Raw genomic sequence first — 19164 nt, 5'->3', positions numbered from 1 at the left:
CTAATCAAGTCGTTCAGTTGAGTGTAATAGTTGCTACAGTGCTGCTATTCGGTAGACGGTGGACGTTTGCTAGCTGGCTAGCTGCTGGGCAGATAGCAGTGTAGACTGCGTTAGKACGACGAAATACGATAATTACGCAACTATCTTTGATACAAAGACGGCTATGTAGCTAGCTAAGAAGAAATTGCTAAGATTAGACAAATCAAACCGTTGTACTATAATGAAATGTAATGAAATGTAATGAAAAGTTATACTACCTGCGGACCAAAGCGCGAATGCGACCGCTCGCTCCAACCCGAAATTGATAAACATTTCCAGATGTGAATGAAATGATGGTTCAACGTTGTTTAAAGAGCCATAAAGGCTTGTGGTTTTTAGGAATTACCAAACCCAAGAACCAATTCATTACCTTATTGTTTTATTCCTAAACCAGAGGCCTCAGTAAATAATACGAGAGCAGCAGCACCATAGCCTGAGAATGACATTTATTCCACTGTCTCCTCTGCTGCCTGGCTGCCACTGAACATTGAGGAGCACAGTACTTTCCAGAGTTATGTAATAGATACTGCCAGTGAATCCAAGTTGAATATTGGCCCGAAAAGGGAAAATAAATAGTGCATGAATCAGGGATATGTTTAGGCTGGCCAAGTGGTGATGCCAACAATGTGTTTATCTCCGCCTAAGGAGAGAGAGAGAGAGAGCGAGAGCGAGAGCGAGAGAGAGAGAGAGAGAGAGAGAGAGAGAGAGAGAGAGAGAGAGAGAGAGAGAGAGACAATTAGCAAATGCCAGATTCAATATAAATATCACAGAATATGGGTGTTTAGCCGAATACACAAACACAATGGTAGGGACTGTGCTTAGCCAGCAGAACTATGAGCTCCCTATGTGACAGTTAAAGGGAAGGAAAGAGGGAAGAAATAGGAGGGAAAATCAGTCACGTTAATATGAAACCAAAAAAACATACAATTAGTATTTATTAGGATCCCCGTTAGCTGTTGCCAAGGCAGCAGCTACTCTTCCTGGAGTCCAAACAGGAATAAAACAATTACATCACAACAAAATAATAGCCTACATCATAAATAAAACAGTACATAATACAACACATTGTTACATTATTACTCTATTATTACAAATGTACAATATACAATTTACAATACTACAATAATTCTATCTATATTGTGGATTTTCGTTTTTTTGTTTAGTTTATTAATTCAACCATTTAAAAAAACAAGCACACATAAAACTTGAAAAAGTCATACATGTTAAATCATGGAGGATAACACACAATAAAGTCTGGGACTTATTTCCTTTGTGGTCCTCTTGAAACAAGATGGCTAGACAAGATCCAACACGGCTGAACACAGTATGGCATTGAGATAATAAAACGTACAAACAAAGAAGAAGAACATCTATCTCATCATTACTGTTACATCATAGGGGTCATTCATATGGGCACAGAAGACATAAAACTGTTTTTTACTTTATATTTAAAGCTCCCTAGATAGGACGTCGTTTTTATGGGCAGAGGCAACTCATTCCACTCTGAGGCTCCAGTATACAAAAAGGTACCTTTCCCAGCATTACTCCTGAACCTGTATAAGCACCTTAGCAACATCTGGTGCTGTGATTGTGTGCATCCCAAACATGAGGAAAGTAATCAGTTAAATATCTGGGTGCAGAACCATAAAAACTCCTATAACCCAAACTCAGTCTAATCTGGGACACCCTATCCTCAAAAGCCATGTGAGTATGTGGACTCATCTTCAATACTACCCTGATCAGCTTATTCTGGGCTATCTGGAGCTTCCCCTTCATAAGCTTAGATAAGCTCCAAAACCAGGAAGTACTAGCGTAGTCAAAATGGCATTGAATGAGGACAGTGACTAGCACTCTCATAGAGTCCTTATCAAGCAGCTTGGACTTTCTAGCCAAAAACGTAGTCCTGGCATTAACCTTCCCTAGCACCTTATTGGCCATGCTCACACCTCCCAAACTTCCATCAAGGATGCATCCCAGGTAGCTAACAGAGGTTTTAGTAGTCAGCACTTCACCCCCTAACTCCACTTTAATTTCAGAGGACCTTCACATTTTAGGACTGGACCCCAAAATAATTGCCTCAATTTTACCGAAGTGCAGAGATAGCTTATTATCTCCAAGCCATTTGCTAATGTTAGTAAGGACTGTGCTCTCCAACATAGTTTTCCTATTGTGGGACACCAGAAGTGTATAGTCATCTGCATAAATGAAAAGACGGCAAGAACCAGCATCTTTCATATCATTTATATACAGAACAGCAGAGGCCCAAGCACGCTCCCCTGGGTGTCCAATCTATGTCCAAAGTTGAAGATGCAAGAGACACACAGCACATAATTCACTCACTGTAACTATGCTACCCAGCCATGCTCCATGTAACTCCAGGCTCTATTGGATAAGTGATAAAACACTAATTAGAGTAGAAAAGGACATTGACTGACCAAGATGGCATCTTGATTAGTACTAAATCCTTTTCACTGTGGCCTGTTGAGTGGCCGCTTCTATTGTTGTGGTGTTTAATATAGGCCGTCGCCATTCCCCTGCTTCGTGTAAACGCATGGAGAATAATACTCTGTCTCGCCAAGCCCCAAAACCCAGTCATTAACTACTAGCTAGTTTCTTCTACCTGCTCCTAATTCTTGCCATTTGTCTCCATTAAAATAAATGAGTCCGACGATAACATTATGTTAGTTTAAAGCAGACCGCTGCTCCTTGCATTTTGGAATGTTCTTTCTCTCTTTTCTGTGCAGGGTGAATAAGTGGCTCTCAACATCGATTAATGACATCTATCTATTTCCTGTGGGGCCCGCTTTTATTTATCTGTTCCTCTCTCCTCTCTCAGACACACGCATCACCATCCCTTTGCTGTTGGAGTAATTTAAGAAACATTTACTGTGTTTGTCTGGAGCCTCAGTAGTCTGCTGTAGGCCTCTTTCCCTTCCCTTCCCTTCCCTTCTCTCTCTGTCTCTCTCTTTTTCCCCCACATTTCTTCCTCTGGCTGGGAGTAAGCTCTTTGTTTTCTATTGGTGTTGTCCCTGGTGCTTGCACTGCAAAGAACACGTTTTCTCCTGACATTTTCTTAATTGATCCATGGCAGCAGTTTTGTGCTCTCCTGTTTTTCACTGCTTTAATAATTCATATATTCCGTTCTCCAGAGGAGCTTCTATCGTGTTCTTTGGGGGAAAAGAAACATATTGTCTTAGGCCTTTTTTCAGATGTGCTGTCAGTGATTGTAAACATTGTGAATAATTTCTCATACCGTTAGAAGAAATAACTTTGTGAAGTTCATGTGTAAATACAGTAAGGAACTTAAAGCAATTATTCACTATTAATTCCAGAGTGTACAGACATTCTTCCGCTGCAAAATTAATGTTCCGCAACGCTTCGGGGTTGGGAGATATTCTCAATCAGGAAGACAGTTATTATAGCCATTAAAATAACCATCCACTTTAGGTAATGAACACAATTAGCCGTTACACCAATAGCATACCTTTGCAGGGGAGCATTCCTCCCCACCCACTGAGTCACGGATAAATAGGCCACTTTGTCAAGCTGTAAACTCCCACATGTTTACTAAGGCCAGGGCAGAGATGCTTTGTCTACCGACTTTAGAACACTAATGAAGGCTAAAAACAGAAATGGATTGTTGTTTTATAATGTATATTTCTTTTCAACATCCATTGTCCTACAAGAGTGTCTGAACACTCTCACATATCCACTGTATCCACTGACTTACTGACATCCTTTGCTGTCTGTCTGTCTGTCTGTCTGTCTGTCTGTCTGTCTGTCTGTCTGTCTGTCTGTCTGTCTGTTTGTCTTTCTGTCTGTCTGTCTGTCTGTCTGTCTGTCTGTCTGTCTGTCTGTCTGTCTGTCTGTCTGTCTGTCTGTCTGTCTGTCTGTCTGTCTTTCTTTGTGTGTCTGTAGGTCTTCTTCAGGAGTCTTTCATTGACGAACCAGACGGTCTGGTATCCGTCAACCTGCTGGTCGTGTCTGCAGTCTCAGCCTTCACCACGGGGGCGGTGCTGTCTGGCCTGGCTGTCTGCTGGATCATGAGTCATCGCCACCGCCACCGCACGCGAGGGGCAGGAGCCAACAATAGGAGCCGTAAAGGGGACAAAGAGCAGAACATGCTAGGTCAGGGGCGGAGTGGCTCGGTGATGAGTGTGACCCGTACCAGTGGCAGCGAGAGGACCCGGTCACATTCCCAGGCAGACAACCCGTTCGTAACGCCCAACGGCTGGCCTAAAGGAGAGATAGACCCAGGCCTACCTACTCCAGAACAGACCCCCCTGCAGCAGAAACGGCCTCCACCCAGCATGAGGCTCCCAGACGGAGACTGGGACCAGAGCCAGACCTTCCTCACCTCAGTGGGCATGCCCTGCCCAGCCAACTCAGTCATCTACCTGAGCTCCAAGTTCCTGCAGGAGAGAGGGGGCAGGCACGAAGACCCAGGGAACGTGGGGCCCCCCAACACGGAGCGAACACGTTACCTGGTCCTGGCCAACCACCGGGAGCCCCACGGAGGACAACCCAGGACCACCCTGAGGAACTCTGCAGGCGAGTACAACTATCCAGCCACACCGCAGGACTCCCCAGACCGCAGGAGGGTGGTCTCAGCCCCCAGCAACCAGATGGACTTTGGGGAGCCCCCCCGCTGGACCCATGAGGGGCTCAACTATAACAGCAACAACGGAGTGCCCTACCACTCCCAGCGCCCGGGCCTGATCCGGGCCAACCACCACGGCCTGGCCGACTTCAATCACCTGATGGGAAAGAGTGTGGGCGAGCATACCCATAGTGGCCAGTGAGAAGAAGAGTGCCATGAACCCCCCTCTCTGAAACCCATTTCCCCTCAGCAACTGGAATACCCCTCAGACTCTCCCGTCCCAAATCCTGCCCTGTCTGTTCTCTCTCACTGTCATTCAATGTTCTGACATCCCCTGGCGCGTAGCCTGCCTGCCTGACTGACTGACTGAAGAGACTGGGCCACCAGAATCCAGCAGTTTAGAGAGAGAAAGAAAGAGAGAGAGTTAAAGAGAGGAGGTTATTCTCCTCATGGCTATTGCTCTGCTCTCGCCCTGAGAGGTGCACCCCTCTGCTCCGTAAGTGGTTTAACCTGTGGAGCTGGGGCTGGACACAATGAGAACAACCTCAAGGACTAGTAATGGGTGCAAGGGAAGGAACATTTTGTGAAAAAGGAATTTAAAAAACAGACAACCGCTTCACTGATAATTTAGCATTCAGCTTCAGTTGTGAAAGGTCTCCTTCTACTATCTTGTGCTCTGCAAGTCATTCATGTTGTGTGACATTTTTATTTCTGCTTTGCTTTTGTGCCAGTATCCAGGAGACAACCATGTGTTTGTCCTTGGTTTTCAGGCCAACTCTATCACTCAGCTCTATCCGTCAGCTTGTGTTTGGTAGGTATTAGCAATGCCAGAGAACACTGAATCACACATTAAAGGAGAGGCTTCCTGTCTTAATGTGAGCATACGACATACTGGAGCTTCTTATAGGAATAAGCTAGATAATGATGTCAACGATTATTCCCATTGTGTTAACAATCATGGGGGGGGGGCAAAAACCAGGAGGAGATAAGAAGATGGTACCTTCCCATTTGATTAAAAAAATAAAGAAAGAATCATGTGTTTCCTTGGAAAAGTGGCGGGAACAAGGAAAGAGGGCAGAGAATGGTATGAGAACTCCCTCCCTCCCCCTCCCTCTCTCCTTCTCTGTCTCCCTCTCCCTGGGTCTGTGTGACCTGACCTGAAGCCTAGGCTGCCCAACCTGGTGGAGAGGAGAACACACAGCCCATGTAGGGGAATGTGAGCATGGCTGTGGGAGATAGCGGGTCCTGGACCCTGCCACTGGGGAGTTCCATTCAGGCTCCTCTCCCTGACACTGAGTCTCTTTGTGCCCTGGAGCAGGAGGAGATGGCTACAACAAATAGCGGTTAAGAGTCAGGGCAGGCAGGACAAACCCAGCTTCCTAGCCCAGCGGAATATCAATGAGGAAAGCAGCACCCCCCTGCCTGTCCCTCCGGCCCCCTCACAGACACTGGCACCGTTTGGGACTGGGGCTGGGACCAGGCAGGGTGGTGGGCCCACGGATGGGCCGATAGGGCTGGGACCAGGCAGGGTGTTGGGCCCATGGATGGGTCATTAGGGCTGGGACCAGGCAGGGTGGTGGGCCCACAGATGGGCCGATAGGGCTGGGACCAGGCAGGGTGGTGGGCCCACAGATGGGCCGATAGGGCTGGGACCAGGCAGGGTGTTGGGCCCATGGATGGGTCATTAGGGCTGGGACCAGGCAGGGTGGTGGGCCCACAGATGGGTCGATAGGGCTGGGACCAGGCAGGGTGTTGGGCCCATGGATGGGTAATTAGGGCTGGGACCAGGCAGGGTGGTGGGCCCATGGATGGGTTGATAGGGCTGGGGCTGAGACCAGGCAGGGTGGTGGGCCCACGGATGGGTCGATAGGGCTGGGACCAGGCAGGGTGGTGGGCCCACGGATGGGTCGATAGGTCTGGGGCTGGGACCAGGCAGGGTGGTGGGCCCACGGATGGGTCGATAGGGCTGGGACCAGGCAGGGTGTTGGGCCCACGGATGGGTCGATAGGGCTGGGCCTGTCAGACTGGCATCATTCAGACTGCTATCACTATATCCCTGCCTTTCAGCGTCTCCCACTAGATCTCTGGCCCGGCAGCCATTATCAATCCCCAAACATTTACAAATCAGTGTTAACTGGATCCCCGCGCTGGGCGCCGGGTGGCAACATGCATGGGAGCGCATAGACTGGCTTCATTAGTGGGTCTGTGGGCTGGGAGGAGCAGAGGAGTAGAGCAGGAGAGAGATGTACTGAGGCTGGAGGGGCATAGGAGGAGCAGGGGCTGGGCTTTGTATGACTGGCAGAGAGAAACACAGCAGCACCAGCACATGTAGATATGTACAGAGCTTAAATACCGAGTTATGCTGACCTGCAGGGGGAGCAGATGGCGAGGAAACCTGGCCTGTATAGAGCCAGCTGTGTGGTGGGCTGAGGAGAGGAGCCAGGCTGGGCGGTGGGTTTGTTTGTCTTAATGTGAAGGGGTAACCCACTGAGGTAGAATACTAAACGAGATTAATGTAGTGTAAGCACATGATCTAGCTGGGTAGAAATGCCAACACATGGCTGGGTTCAGGGAAACAGCTCAACAACTGAACGAGTGTGTGCGTGTGTGTTTGAGTGTGTGTGTCTGTGCGTGTGTGCTTGAGTGCGTGGGTGTTTGTTTCTGTACTTGTATTACAGTAGTAATGAGTGTTGCCATGAATGAGTAATGTAGTGGGCTGGGGAGAGGGGGGGTTATAGCATTAGCACAGTGAAGACATTCTTTACATATTCCATACTATAGTCCTCCTCCTCCGATCTCCATTGTAGCCCTGAGAGGAGTGTTGGTTGAGAATATGGGGCCTTGACGAAGTTTTGACCCCCTGTTGCCCCCTCTCCTCTCTGTCACCCCGCTAGTGGCATCCCCTAAGTGCAGTGTGTGATTGAGGCCTGCTCTGCCTGCCCAGCCAGCCGTGCTCCAGCTCCCTCTCTTACACTGTTTCACTAAACATGCTTGATTAGGCAAAGTACATCCCATCCCCTAATGGTGTGATGAGCCCCTGAGAAGATTACTACAGACACATCGAGAGGGAGACGAGCACCCACTCTCCTCCCCAGAAATCACCCCTGCATACACACACACTCGCACGCGCACACGCACACACACACACACACACATATACACACAGCACCCTAACCAAATTCAGGATGTAATTTAATTACGATCCGCTGTCATCCCCAGGCCAGGGAGGAGGGAGGCCAGACTTGTGGCTCAGACCCAGAGATGTTCTCTTTGGAAGAGCCACATGATAATATGATTATCTTAGTCCCCCATGACTATATATTAAAGAATCTAGGGTTCCCCTTTATACAACGCTTCAGGCTTGCACACAGACGGACACAAACATACACACACACATGTTTCACACACACAATCAGCCTCTTCTTCTCTACCACATGATGTATAATCATGCTGTGTCCCTCTGCTGTTTAGCTGCTACAATCAAACAGAGGCAGTTTTTAATGTGTCAACACCAGAATGAGAAATCTGGGTAATTTACTGTGAAGCGCTCCAAAATCTTTGCTCTTTGAAAATCAGATTTGAAATGTTTTAACCGTTTTTTCATACATTAGCAATCCTCTGATGCAGTAAATTGTTTTCTTTGGCAGCCATTTCTTTCTGCTGGGAGATTTTTGTTTGGTTCTGTTTGATATGTAGCTCCCAAGTGTCGCCCCCCCTCCCCCTCTCCGATACATGACCCGTCTGTGTGTAATAAATATCATCGGACTGTGTGTTGTGCCTGAGGCCATACCATTGTCTGTTGTTGGCTCGTTTTCCTCGGTACCCAGTGATTAGCTAATGGCTCCCGGCACAAACTGCCATGTCGGGATGGGACACCCTAGAAAGAGCCAAACCAAATAAGGAGACATGTAACCCAGTCTGCTGAGGAATTAAAACAGGCAGCAGACATTTTACTCATCAGCGAAACACATCAAAGGATAAGCACAAAAACGTTTGCATTTTTGTAAAGTTGTAGAGAACATTCTATTTAGTCCTCACTGATCATTCTTATCATGTTTTCTTTTTTTCCTTTTTTTTCTTTCTATGTAAATTTGTTTGGGTTTTTGGGGATTTTGTGTATTGGATTTTGATTTGGCTCTGGTGTGTGAGTTTGATGATGATGTTGAAGAAGATGATGATTAGGAGGAAGATGACTGACATGATGAAGAGGATGAGGATAATGATGATTCTGTACTGTGAACAGCATCTCAGTATTTACTCCCACTCTGATGCCTGAGTCGTGTCTGAGAGGTGGAGAGAGGAGAGGAGGAGAGGAGAGGAGCTGGCAACAGACTGCCGATCACGACAAAGTGAACTTTCCCACAAAGAGAAATTTCCCACTCGGTCTCCTGCTACTGTGACAGTCCTGTGGCTCTCACCAGAGGCTGTCTGTGACCAGGGACACTGTCATTAAAAAACACCACGTGTCCCTGTGTGTACATAATCTCAATGCTTAAATGTATTTAAGTGCAGTAGCTGCATGACACACCTCTGTGTGTACATATGTAGAGACATGTGAATTTGTACAGTACATGCGAGTGGTGTGTGCTTGTGTACGCAAATGTCCATCAGACAACCACATGCATGCACCTCAAGCAACTGCACAAGACACACACACACACACAACCACAACACCCTTCAGCAGTTGAACACCATTTCCACATTGTCTCAGCGCTGCCTGTCACTGCATGGAGACTTTGCTCTCTGTCAACTTTCTTATTCTAATAAACCACTCAGACATTGACCATATCTACCTGTGACAGTTTTTGCTTTGGTTAATTATTTTTCTTCTCTCCTGCTAAGGGGATGACAGTATTTATATAGCAGTATATAACTAATTACTAGTCTGTGCTTCAACTTTATTTGTAAGATACACATTTAGTACTTGCTATCAATTGGATGTCAAATGCATTAGTACACTTCTGTTTAGCCATGGTGGTAGTTAGAAATACCACACACTGTCCAACAGAGATGCTGTTTCTCCAACAATAGCCTGGGACAGTCGTAAAATAAGTTCTAAACATGCTCTCCCTCTGCCATGGCAGTCCAGCGGGTCCTCCACTTTGCATAATGAGTAATACCGCATTTGACTATTTTGTGAGCATTAACCATCAAAAGCATCAGAATGAATAATAGAAATGAACTCAAATAGTCCTTCTCTCTTGCCCTCTCCCCCCCCCTCTCTCTCTCTCTCCCTCTCTCCCCCCCCCCCGTCTCTTCTCTTCTCATCTCTCTCTCTCTTCGTTCTCTCTCCTCTTGTCGCTCTTCGTCCTCTTCTCTCTCTCTCTTCTCTCTCTCTCTCTCTCTCTCCCTCGTTCTCCTCTGTGGGGAGTGTATGAGACAGTAACACATCTGTACAGGTAAAGGGGCTGTGAGGCCTGTCAGTGCTTGATGGTTCCTCATAACTGGCAGTGAGGTGCTGGAGACATGCACCCCTCCCTCACTCAGCCACCTCATCCCTTGCTGGTGTCACCTGTTTTCATAAATTTCAGAATCAATCAGCCGAGCCAGGGGCACATTCATGTGATGAATCTAATTCATGAATGGATTGGACCAATGCCAGCCCAGCAGACACTGTCGGGTTGACTTACATCTAAGCTCACTGCAGGCTAACACACTCTCACAGCCTTGTTATGTGTATTCAGATTCCAGCCACAACTTGTCTTTTGGCATTAATTACAGGGCTGAATTGTGTAAACATCATGAATATAATATAAGACACAGAGTGTAATTTGAGGGCCCTGTAGCCGACATATTCATCAGGCACCTCGGAGAGAGAGAAGGAGAAGGTAATTCTATTTAATGCTCTATCTGTTTGCTTTCAGGCACCAACACAGACACGGGGGCTGCCTACGCAGCACACAAACATACAGATCACACACACTCAAGCACAGAGGGCGCAAAGGACTGTAAAATTATACAATCACTATCAGTATGGACATTGATCAGGTCTCTATTTAACTACCACAGTAGTCTCCTGGGACAGAGACCATCCATATAACATTACTCTCTACAATGTTGACCGTATATGATTTCTATAATAGGGCATTTCTATTCTGATTTTAGATGCCTTTTCAATATCAATTTTCCAATACAAACAATGTCAATATTGATTATTCAATATAAACATTGTCAATATCGATCATCCAACAATGGGTGGCAAGTAGCCTAGTGGTTAGAGTGTTGTGACAGTAACTAAATGGTTGCTAGATCAAATCCCCAAGGTAAAAATCTATTGTTCTGCCCCTGAACAAAGCAGTTAACCCACTCTTCCTAGGCCGTCATTGTAAATAAGAAGCTGTTCTTAACTGACTTGCCTGGTTAAATAATGGAAATGTACTGTATTTTAGCGTAAAGAACCGAGCAGGGTGTGATGACCAGCCTGAACACATGGGGGAGACATTAGCTTGCCAAAAAGTTAGGTCCAGAAAAGAAGCACAGTTTTCAACATTTTATGCTGCCTTTCAGTTGTTAGAAAAGACGACACCAGACAGCTAGATAGTAGGAAAATATGTATATAATTTATATATCGGTATAACCATCAGAATGTTTTTATGATACTTCAAGTGACAGCATTCACTAGGCGAAAACAGACTATAGAGTAGCTGAATATTCCTCTCCATTCCTATCTATACAGTTCTAGAGAGCAGTTCTCTCTGAAGAGGCTTCTTGGTTCTCTCTTTTCGTTAACCTCCCTGGAATCAGTTCCTTGCGGAACTCCTTCACTAAGAAGAAATATCCAATAGCATCTAAACAGCAGCTTGTTGTGGCAATCCCTTCTGAGACATGATAGAAGTTACGCATTAAATTATACTGTTGGCAGTCAAGAGGGACTTTGGAAGCAAAATAGAATTTCATGAAAAATGCAATATGGATAGGAGTGTAACAGATGAAAAAGACTACCAAATTGGCTGATATTATTCTAATACTTTTCCTGTTGTGCTTATATGAGTGCATGTCCTTGTAGGCCAGCAGAGTGCAGATCATCTGACATGAACAAAGCAGCATTGTGAGAAGAGGAACCACAAATCCCAGTATCTCCAGAGTCACAATAAAGTCCAGTGGAAACGGACGGGTGTCTTTCTCAAAGCAGGCCAGTCTGTGCTCAGGCCCATTGGGCGCCCTGAATATCACACATAGGAACACAATACTCACCCATATCATCACACACACTACAACAGCCACTTGTTTTTTGGAGCCAATTCTCCTGGAGTGGAAGGGAAACTGAATGGCAATAAATCTCTGGACACTTACAGCTGTAACAGTGAAGATGCTAGCGTACATGTTGGTGAAGTGGATCAGAACAAGAACAGCACAGAGGCCTGGAGGGTCCAGGGTGAAGAAGGTGTGGTAGATCCTGAAGGGCAAGAAGGTGATGAGGACACAGTCGGCCACGGCCAGGTTGAACATGTAGACGTGTGTGTCTGTCCAGCTGGCTCTCTTCCGATAGAACATCCTCAGTGCAGAGAGATTCAGGACCAGACCCAGAACAAACACAGGGCTGTACACAACCCTCTGGAACAGCCTTACCTCCTCCGTCATGTTGAGGTTACAGAGGTGCGGTCCGTGTGAATGGTTGGACATCATTCTCACTGAGATGGAGAGTATGAACATGATCATGATGTTTGTACTGATTACAACGAAAATGAGGAACATTACATTCTTATGAAGTTGGTAATGTCTTACTATTTCAAGTGTGTATTACTAAAAGAGAATCTACTAAAAGTTACAATCAGTTAGTCAATTGCTGTTTTAGGGCTCAGAGGCTAAAGTTTGTATAGTGACATACTGTACAGCATCATTGTAACACTTTTAACTTGGTCTATACATCCCAGTTCAATTGAACACACATCGTTCTTTCTTTTGGTTTTGACAGTTTATACATTTCTTACCTTAAATTGAGAGGAGCTCTGACAAAGGCAGTCTTTTTAATGTGATTGCCACCCACCAAGCCTGCAGATGTTTTTCACCTGTAAATGAAGTCTCCACTTTTACTTTCTACTTCTTGAAGCTGCATGAGAAGCTTGACATTTCTCCTTGACAACAGAAAAATAAATCTGCCTTTGATAGGCTGCGGTCTATTTGCATTTCAAAGTGTAGAACTGAGAGTAACAGTTTGACACGAAGACATTAAAGCGTAAAAACATCTCAACAATAAAGAGAGAACAGGAAAATAATCCTGCAGCAACAGGATATTTAAATTATTTTGTGGATAATAATTCATTCATATTTTTGTATTGGTTTTGTAGGGGTTGATACATTAGAAAGGGCAAATCAAGTCTGACGTTTTAAAGTGGAAATTACAGACATTTTAGAAGCCTTTTTAAACCTTGAATACATTACATGTTTGCCTTTCCTGCTGTACAGAGCATTTCCTGCAATAACAAAGTGATCAAATTAAGATCCTACACTTGTATATGCTACATTATGCACGTACGTACATGTCTATTTGCACGTTCTAAAACCACATACAGTGCCTTCAGAAAGTATTCACACCCTTTTGATTTTTTTCACATTTTGTTGCATTACAGCCTGAATTTAAAATTGATTACATTTAGATTTTGTGTCACTGGCCTACACACAATACCCCATAATGTCAAAGTGGAATTGTGTTTTTAGAAACATTTATAAATTAATAAAAATGAAAAGCTGAAATGTCTTGAGTCAATAAGTATTCAACCCCTTTGTTATGGCAAGCTTAAATAAATTCAGGAATAAAAATGTGCTTAACAAGTAGCATAAGTTGCATGGACTCACTCTATGTGCAGTAATACCGTTTACCATGATTTTTGAATGACTACCTCATCTCTGTACCCTACACATACAATTATTTGTAAGGTCCCTCAGTCGAGCAGTGAATTTCAAACACAGATTCAACCACAAAGACCAGGGTTTTCCAATGCCTCGCAAAGAATGGCACCTATTGGTAGATAGATGGGTAAAAAAAAAGCAGACATTGAATATCCCTTTGAACATGGTGAAGTTATTAATTACACTTTGGATGATGTATCAATACACCCAGTTACTACAATGATACAGGTGTCCTTCCTAACGCAGTTGCCGGAGAGGAAGGAAACTGCTCAGGGATTTTACCATGAGGCCAGTTACAGAGTTTAAAAACAGTTAAGAGTTTAATGGCCATGATAGGAGAAAACTGAGGATGGATCAACAACATTGTAGTTAAGCCACTATACTAACCTAAATGACAGAGTGAAAAGAAGCAAGCCAGTACAGAATACAAATATTCCTAAACATCTATCCTGTTTGCAGTAAGGCACTAAAGTAAAACTGCAAAACAATGTAGCAAAGAAATATACTATATGTCCTGAATACAAAGCTTTATCTTTGGGGCAAATCCAACACAACACATCACTATGTACCACTTATGTTATGGGTATGCCTTTCATCGGCAAGGACTATGGAGGTTTTTAGGATAAATATATACAAAATAGAGATAAGCACAGGCAAAATCCTGGAGGAAAACCTGGTTGTCTGCTTTCCAAATTCCCCTTTCAGCAGAACAATAACCTAAAACACAAAATATACTGTAAACTGGAGTTGATTACCAATATGACTTTGAATGTTCCTAAGTGGCCTAGTTACAGTTTGGACTTATGGTAAGTATGGCAAGACTTGGAAATGTATGGTAAGACTTGAAAATGTATGGTAAGACTTGAAAATGGCTATCTAGCGATGATCAACAACCAACTTGATGGACCTTGAAGAATAAAAAAAATTATAATGTGCAAATGTTGTACAATCCAGGTGTGCAAAGCTCTTAGATACTTACACAAAAAAGACTCACAGCTGTAATCGCTGCCAAAGGTGATTGTAACATGTATTGACTCAGGGGTGTGAATACTTATGTAAATTAGATATTTCTGTATTTCATTTTTGATAAATTTGCAATTTAATCCATTTTGAATTCAGACTGTAACACAACAAAATGTGGAAAAAGTTAAGGGGTATGAATACTTTCTGAAGGTACTGTAGGTCTACAGCTGCTGATAAAGTTTCAGTTTCACTTGCACGGACACAAATTGTTTACTGCTATTCATCCCTCAATCATCCAGATCATTTGAAATAGTGAGATTTTGGTGAAAATCACTGATTAGGGCTCCCGAGCGGCGCAACGGTCTAATGCACTGCATCTCAGTGCTAGAGGCATCACTACAGACCCTGGTTTGATTCCAGGCTGTATCACAACCGGCCGTGATTGGGAGTCCCATAGTTCGGCGCACAATTGGCCCTGCGTCGTCCGGGTTAGGGTTTGCCTTGGTTAGGCCGTCACTGTAAATAAGAATTTGTTCTTAACGGACTTGCCTAGTTATTATAAAGGTTAAAATAAAATAGGCTTACTATACCTTTCATAGAAAAGGACAGACAGAAAGGTACCAGACTGTTGATTTGAAACATAATCTTTTCATTGGGCATAAATACTTATCATTACTGGAGTTACAGTATACGCACATGTTATGTCCTGATGTCTTGTTTTGACACCCTTTGTCCCTCTGTTACATGAGTTGTACTTCAACCTCTTATGCTGTACTGACAATGCTTGTAGCATGGGCGTCAAACAGACAAACATTTTGTGGTGAAAGGGCCCCGAGGGGAAGAAGAAAGCACACTCCCTAAAGGGGCTTTGACGGACTTCATCTTTGTTCTTTTCAGAGACTCTCATCCCTCACCATTTCCAATTTTCTAAGAATATGATTGTCTGTTATGTGACAAACTGTGCTTACTGGCAGCATCTGCCTTTGTCTTGCCGAGCAGGTTGGTGTGGAAACCAAGAATCGTCATGGAGACTGGGTTCAAAGGTCAGGATATTTCAGAAGTGTGACACGGAGAGAGAAAATGGGAGAAAAATTTTCTGTTTCTGAAATGATTTGGAGCAAAGTTAGATTATTCAGTATCCTCGCAAGCGTAATGCTCATGAGGCCCACTTTGTTTGACATTTTTCCTGGCTTCTTCTTATAATTTTGTGCTACCAACTCAAATGCACGGCCCCTCTAATCAATCTAAAGACCACAGAACCACACTATTTTTCTGACCAGGTTGTTCTTTGTTCCAATAGATGTTCTAGACTGCTGCTGCCCTGCCCTTTCTGTTCCCGGTTAGTCTGGTTTACTGTACAGCTGTCTTCATTCTATTCCAACTACAGTACACTCATTGATATTCATGGACACACACACACACATAATGGCTCACTCACTCACAATAGAGTTAATTAAAGAGCAGTGTTGTTGAGGCTGCTGTAAATGTATGTGTCAAGGCTTGTGAATAGCATTGAGTGCTGTCGTGTTGTAACCTAATGAGGGTTATAGTAATTGAAAAGCAATCCCTTCGATTCATCAGGATCATGAGATGTGGTGCACCACGGTTTCCACATAGGATGCAGGAAAGAACATTTAAAGGGGAAAAAACTATTGTGAGAAACACTTAGTTTTTTTTCTCACAACTCGATCTCCCATTGATCAGTATTCGATTGAATGTTTGCTGTTGTAAAGCATCCTCTCTGAATTTTTTTTTTTAATACAGACTTTCTGACATTTAGATTAATTCAGATAAAGTTTTAACCGGCGATAGCAAACACCCGCATAGCGGATGTTTTGGTAGCGTCGGAGGTGGAACTGCATTGGAGCCGTCAAAACGGTGATCATTGAGGGAATCTGATTAATCTGGGGTGCCCGGGTTGGCTTGTTTTGCGCCGTGTGAAAGTTCATTGCATTTGTTTTGGAACCGGGCTGCCTCCTAGGAGTGAGCCAAGTGATGTCATTAAACAAGTGGAGTAGGCCTAATGAGTATGCTTCTGTGTTTTTACATGCAAAAGTGATTGCTTTTGATGAAAAAGCTTTGTCTGCCAACCCATGAAAACTAGAAAATGTTAGAAAATGCAAACATACAGTATATTTCATGGAAAGAGATGTCGTACAGTTGAAGTCGGAAGTATACATACACCTTAGCCAAATACATTTAAACTCAGTTTTCACAATTCCTGACATTTAATCCAAGTAAAAATTCCCTGTCTTAGGCCAGTTAGGATCACCACTTTATTTTAAGAATGTGAAATGTCAGAATAATAGTAGAGAGAATGATTTCTTTCAGCTTTTATTTCTTTCATCACATTCCCAGTGGGTCAGAATGTTACATACACTCAATATTTGGTAGCATTGCCTTTAAATTGTTTAACTTGGGTCAAACATTTCGGGTAGCCTTCCACAAGCTTCCCACAATAAGTTGGGTGAATTTTGGCCCATTCCTCCTGACAAAGCTGGCGTAACTGAGTCAGGTTTGTAGGCCTCCTTGCTGGCACACACTTTTTCAGTTCTGCCCACAGATTTTCTATGGGATTGAGGTCAGGGCTTTGTGATGGCCACTCCAACACCTTGACTTTGTTGTCCTTAAGCCATTTAGCCAACTTTGGAAATATGCTTGGGGTCATTGTTCATTTGGAAGACCCATTTGCGACCAAGCTTGAACTTCCTGACTGATGTCTTGAGATGTTGCTTCAATATATCCACATAATTTTCTTCCCTCATGATGCCATCTATTTTGTGAAATGCACCAGTCCCTCCTGCAGCAAAGCACCCCCACAACATGATGCTGCCACCCCCATGCTTCACAGTTGGGATGGTGTTCTTCGGCTTGCAAGCCTCCCCCTTTATCCTCCAAACATAATGATGGTGATTATGGCCAAACAGTTGTATTTTTGTTTCATCAGACCAGAGGACATTTCTACAAAAAGTACGATCTTTGTCCCCATGTGCAGTTGCAAACCGGAGTCTGGCTTTTTTATGCCGGTTTTGGAGCAGTGGCTTCTTCCTTGCTGAGCGGCTTTCAGGTTATGTCGATATAGGACTCGTTTTACTGTGTTTCCTCCAGCATCTTCACAAGGTCCTTTGCTGTTGTTCTGTGATTGATTTGCCCTTTTCGCACCAAAGTACGTTCATCTCTAGGAGACAGAACGCGTCTCCTTCCGGAGCGGTATGATGGCTGCGTGGTCCCATGGTGTTTATACTTGCATACTATTGTTTGTACAGATGAACGTGGTACCTTTAGGCGTTTGGAAATTGCTCCCAAGGATGAACCAGACTTGTGGAGGTCTACAATTTTTTTGCTGAGGTCTCGGCTGATTTCTTTTGATTTCCCCATGATGTCAAGCAAAGAGGCACTGAGTTTGAAGGTAGGCCTTGAAATACATCACAGGTACACCTCCAATTGACTCAAATGATGTCAATTAGCCTATCAGAAGCTTCTAAAGCCATGACATAATTTTCTGTGATTTTCCAAGCTGTGAATTATAAGTGAAATAATCTGTCGTCCATGTACTGTTGAACAGATGAGCCACTCTCTAAGACAACTGCTAGAAGTTGAACCAAAAGTCAAAGTTAGTTGCTGCTGACAGGGGGATTCACACTCACAGAAAATTGATAGATGTTGGAATCAAAGGTCTTACTTAGGTCATGTAGTTCAGTCACAATTCACAAGGTCATCAAAATGTTTTTATTGAATTCAATGATAATGTTTTCAATTAACTATTAAGCAAATCTTTATAATGGGTCTTCAAATATTTGGCTGTCATTCAAAAACCACGTGTACTCTAAATACCATGCATTTAGTCTGGGCTGTGGATTGACACATCATCAATGATTGAAGAACCCCAGTGGAGAGTCAGCAGAACAGGACTGCAGCCAGCCAGCAGGTTCATAGTCCCATCTTGTTGAGGTGTGAATCGGGGTCATTCTACCCGCATGCTCCTGAAGACCGTGTGAGGGAGCCTTGGCTCTCCTCCAAGGTCGTTTTATGAGCTGGCCTGTAGCACTGTTCAGTGTTAGCGGTAATTTCATTAAAAGCTACTCTCAGTGTCAGGTTACCACAGGGGTGGGAATGCCTGCTCATGATCCACTGTGTTCATTGAAGGCAGTCACCAGAAGTCTGAATGATAATGCTAGCCTGGCCCCATTTCTGGGAAATTACAAATGAACATGACTCAAGTTTTTTGTCACTATAACATAACATTACATACAGTAGAGTGCAGAGGACGCTGGTGGGAGGAGCTATAGGAGGACAGACTCATTGTAATGGCTGGAAAGGAATTAATGGAACAGAGTCAAATAGGTGATTTCCATATGTTTGATGTGTTTGATACCCTTCTATTTATTGCATTCCAACCATTAAATTAAGCCCATCCTCATATAGCTCCTCCCACCAGCATGCTAGCAGATACCCATAGACTTCCAGTTATTGCACTAACGCTAGTCAGCATTGGCTCGCTAAACTACCTCTAAAGCCTTGTTCACACCGCAGGCCTTAATGCTCAAATTAGTTTTGTTTTTCAAATCCGTTTTCGATTACTGATTGTCTAAACATGTTACAAGTGACCAACTCAGATTTGTGTGTGTTCAGACAGCAGCCATTTGCTGACAAGGCTACGCTAGTTGTCATAATAACAGCGGGTGTGTGCAGTGGTGTGGGCTGATTGGTGG

At 44.0% G+C, this 19164-nt stretch overlaps 2 protein-coding genes across 2 annotated transcripts in view; one reads left to right on the top strand and one right to left on the bottom strand.

The window, feature by feature from the left end:
• The window catches only part of LOC111971836 (semaphorin-6B), a 129148-nt gene extending 120794 nt beyond the window's left edge, over positions 1 to 8354 (top strand). The window contains exon 17 of the mRNA XM_070446357.1: positions 3958 to 8354. Coding sequence (XP_070302458.1) covers positions 3958 to 4841 — 884 coding nt within the window. The 3' untranslated portion in view covers positions 4842 to 8354. The remainder of the gene's footprint in view (positions 1 to 3957) is intronic.
• A 2267-nt stretch (positions 8355 to 10621) lies between these two features.
• Positions 10622 to 12660, bottom strand: LOC139028492 (G-protein coupled receptor 35-like). The gene is made up of 2 exons (XM_070446037.1): positions 12571 to 12660; positions 10622 to 12270 (listed from the first exon to the last, which is right to left on the bottom strand). Exon 2 carries the CDS (start codon positions 12263 to 12265, stop codon positions 11318 to 11320), a length of 948 nt encoding a protein of 315 aa, XP_070302138.1. The 5' UTR covers positions 12266 to 12270; positions 12571 to 12660; the 3' UTR covers positions 10622 to 11317.
• Between the last annotated feature and the right edge of the window lie 6504 nt (positions 12661 to 19164).

This window comes from Salvelinus sp. IW2-2015, linkage group LG13, assembly GCF_002910315.2.
Source record: "Salvelinus sp. IW2-2015 linkage group LG13, ASM291031v2, whole genome shotgun sequence".
Classification (NCBI taxonomy): Eukaryota; Metazoa; Chordata; class Actinopteri; order Salmoniformes; family Salmonidae; genus Salvelinus; species Salvelinus sp. IW2-2015.
This window is presented reverse-complemented; position numbering and strand designations above follow the sequence as displayed.

Coding starts and splice junctions, on each gene's coding strand:
- LOC139028492 (XM_070446037.1), bottom strand. CDS start 12,265: ATGATGTCCAACCATTCACACGGACCGCACCTCTGTAACCTCAACATG.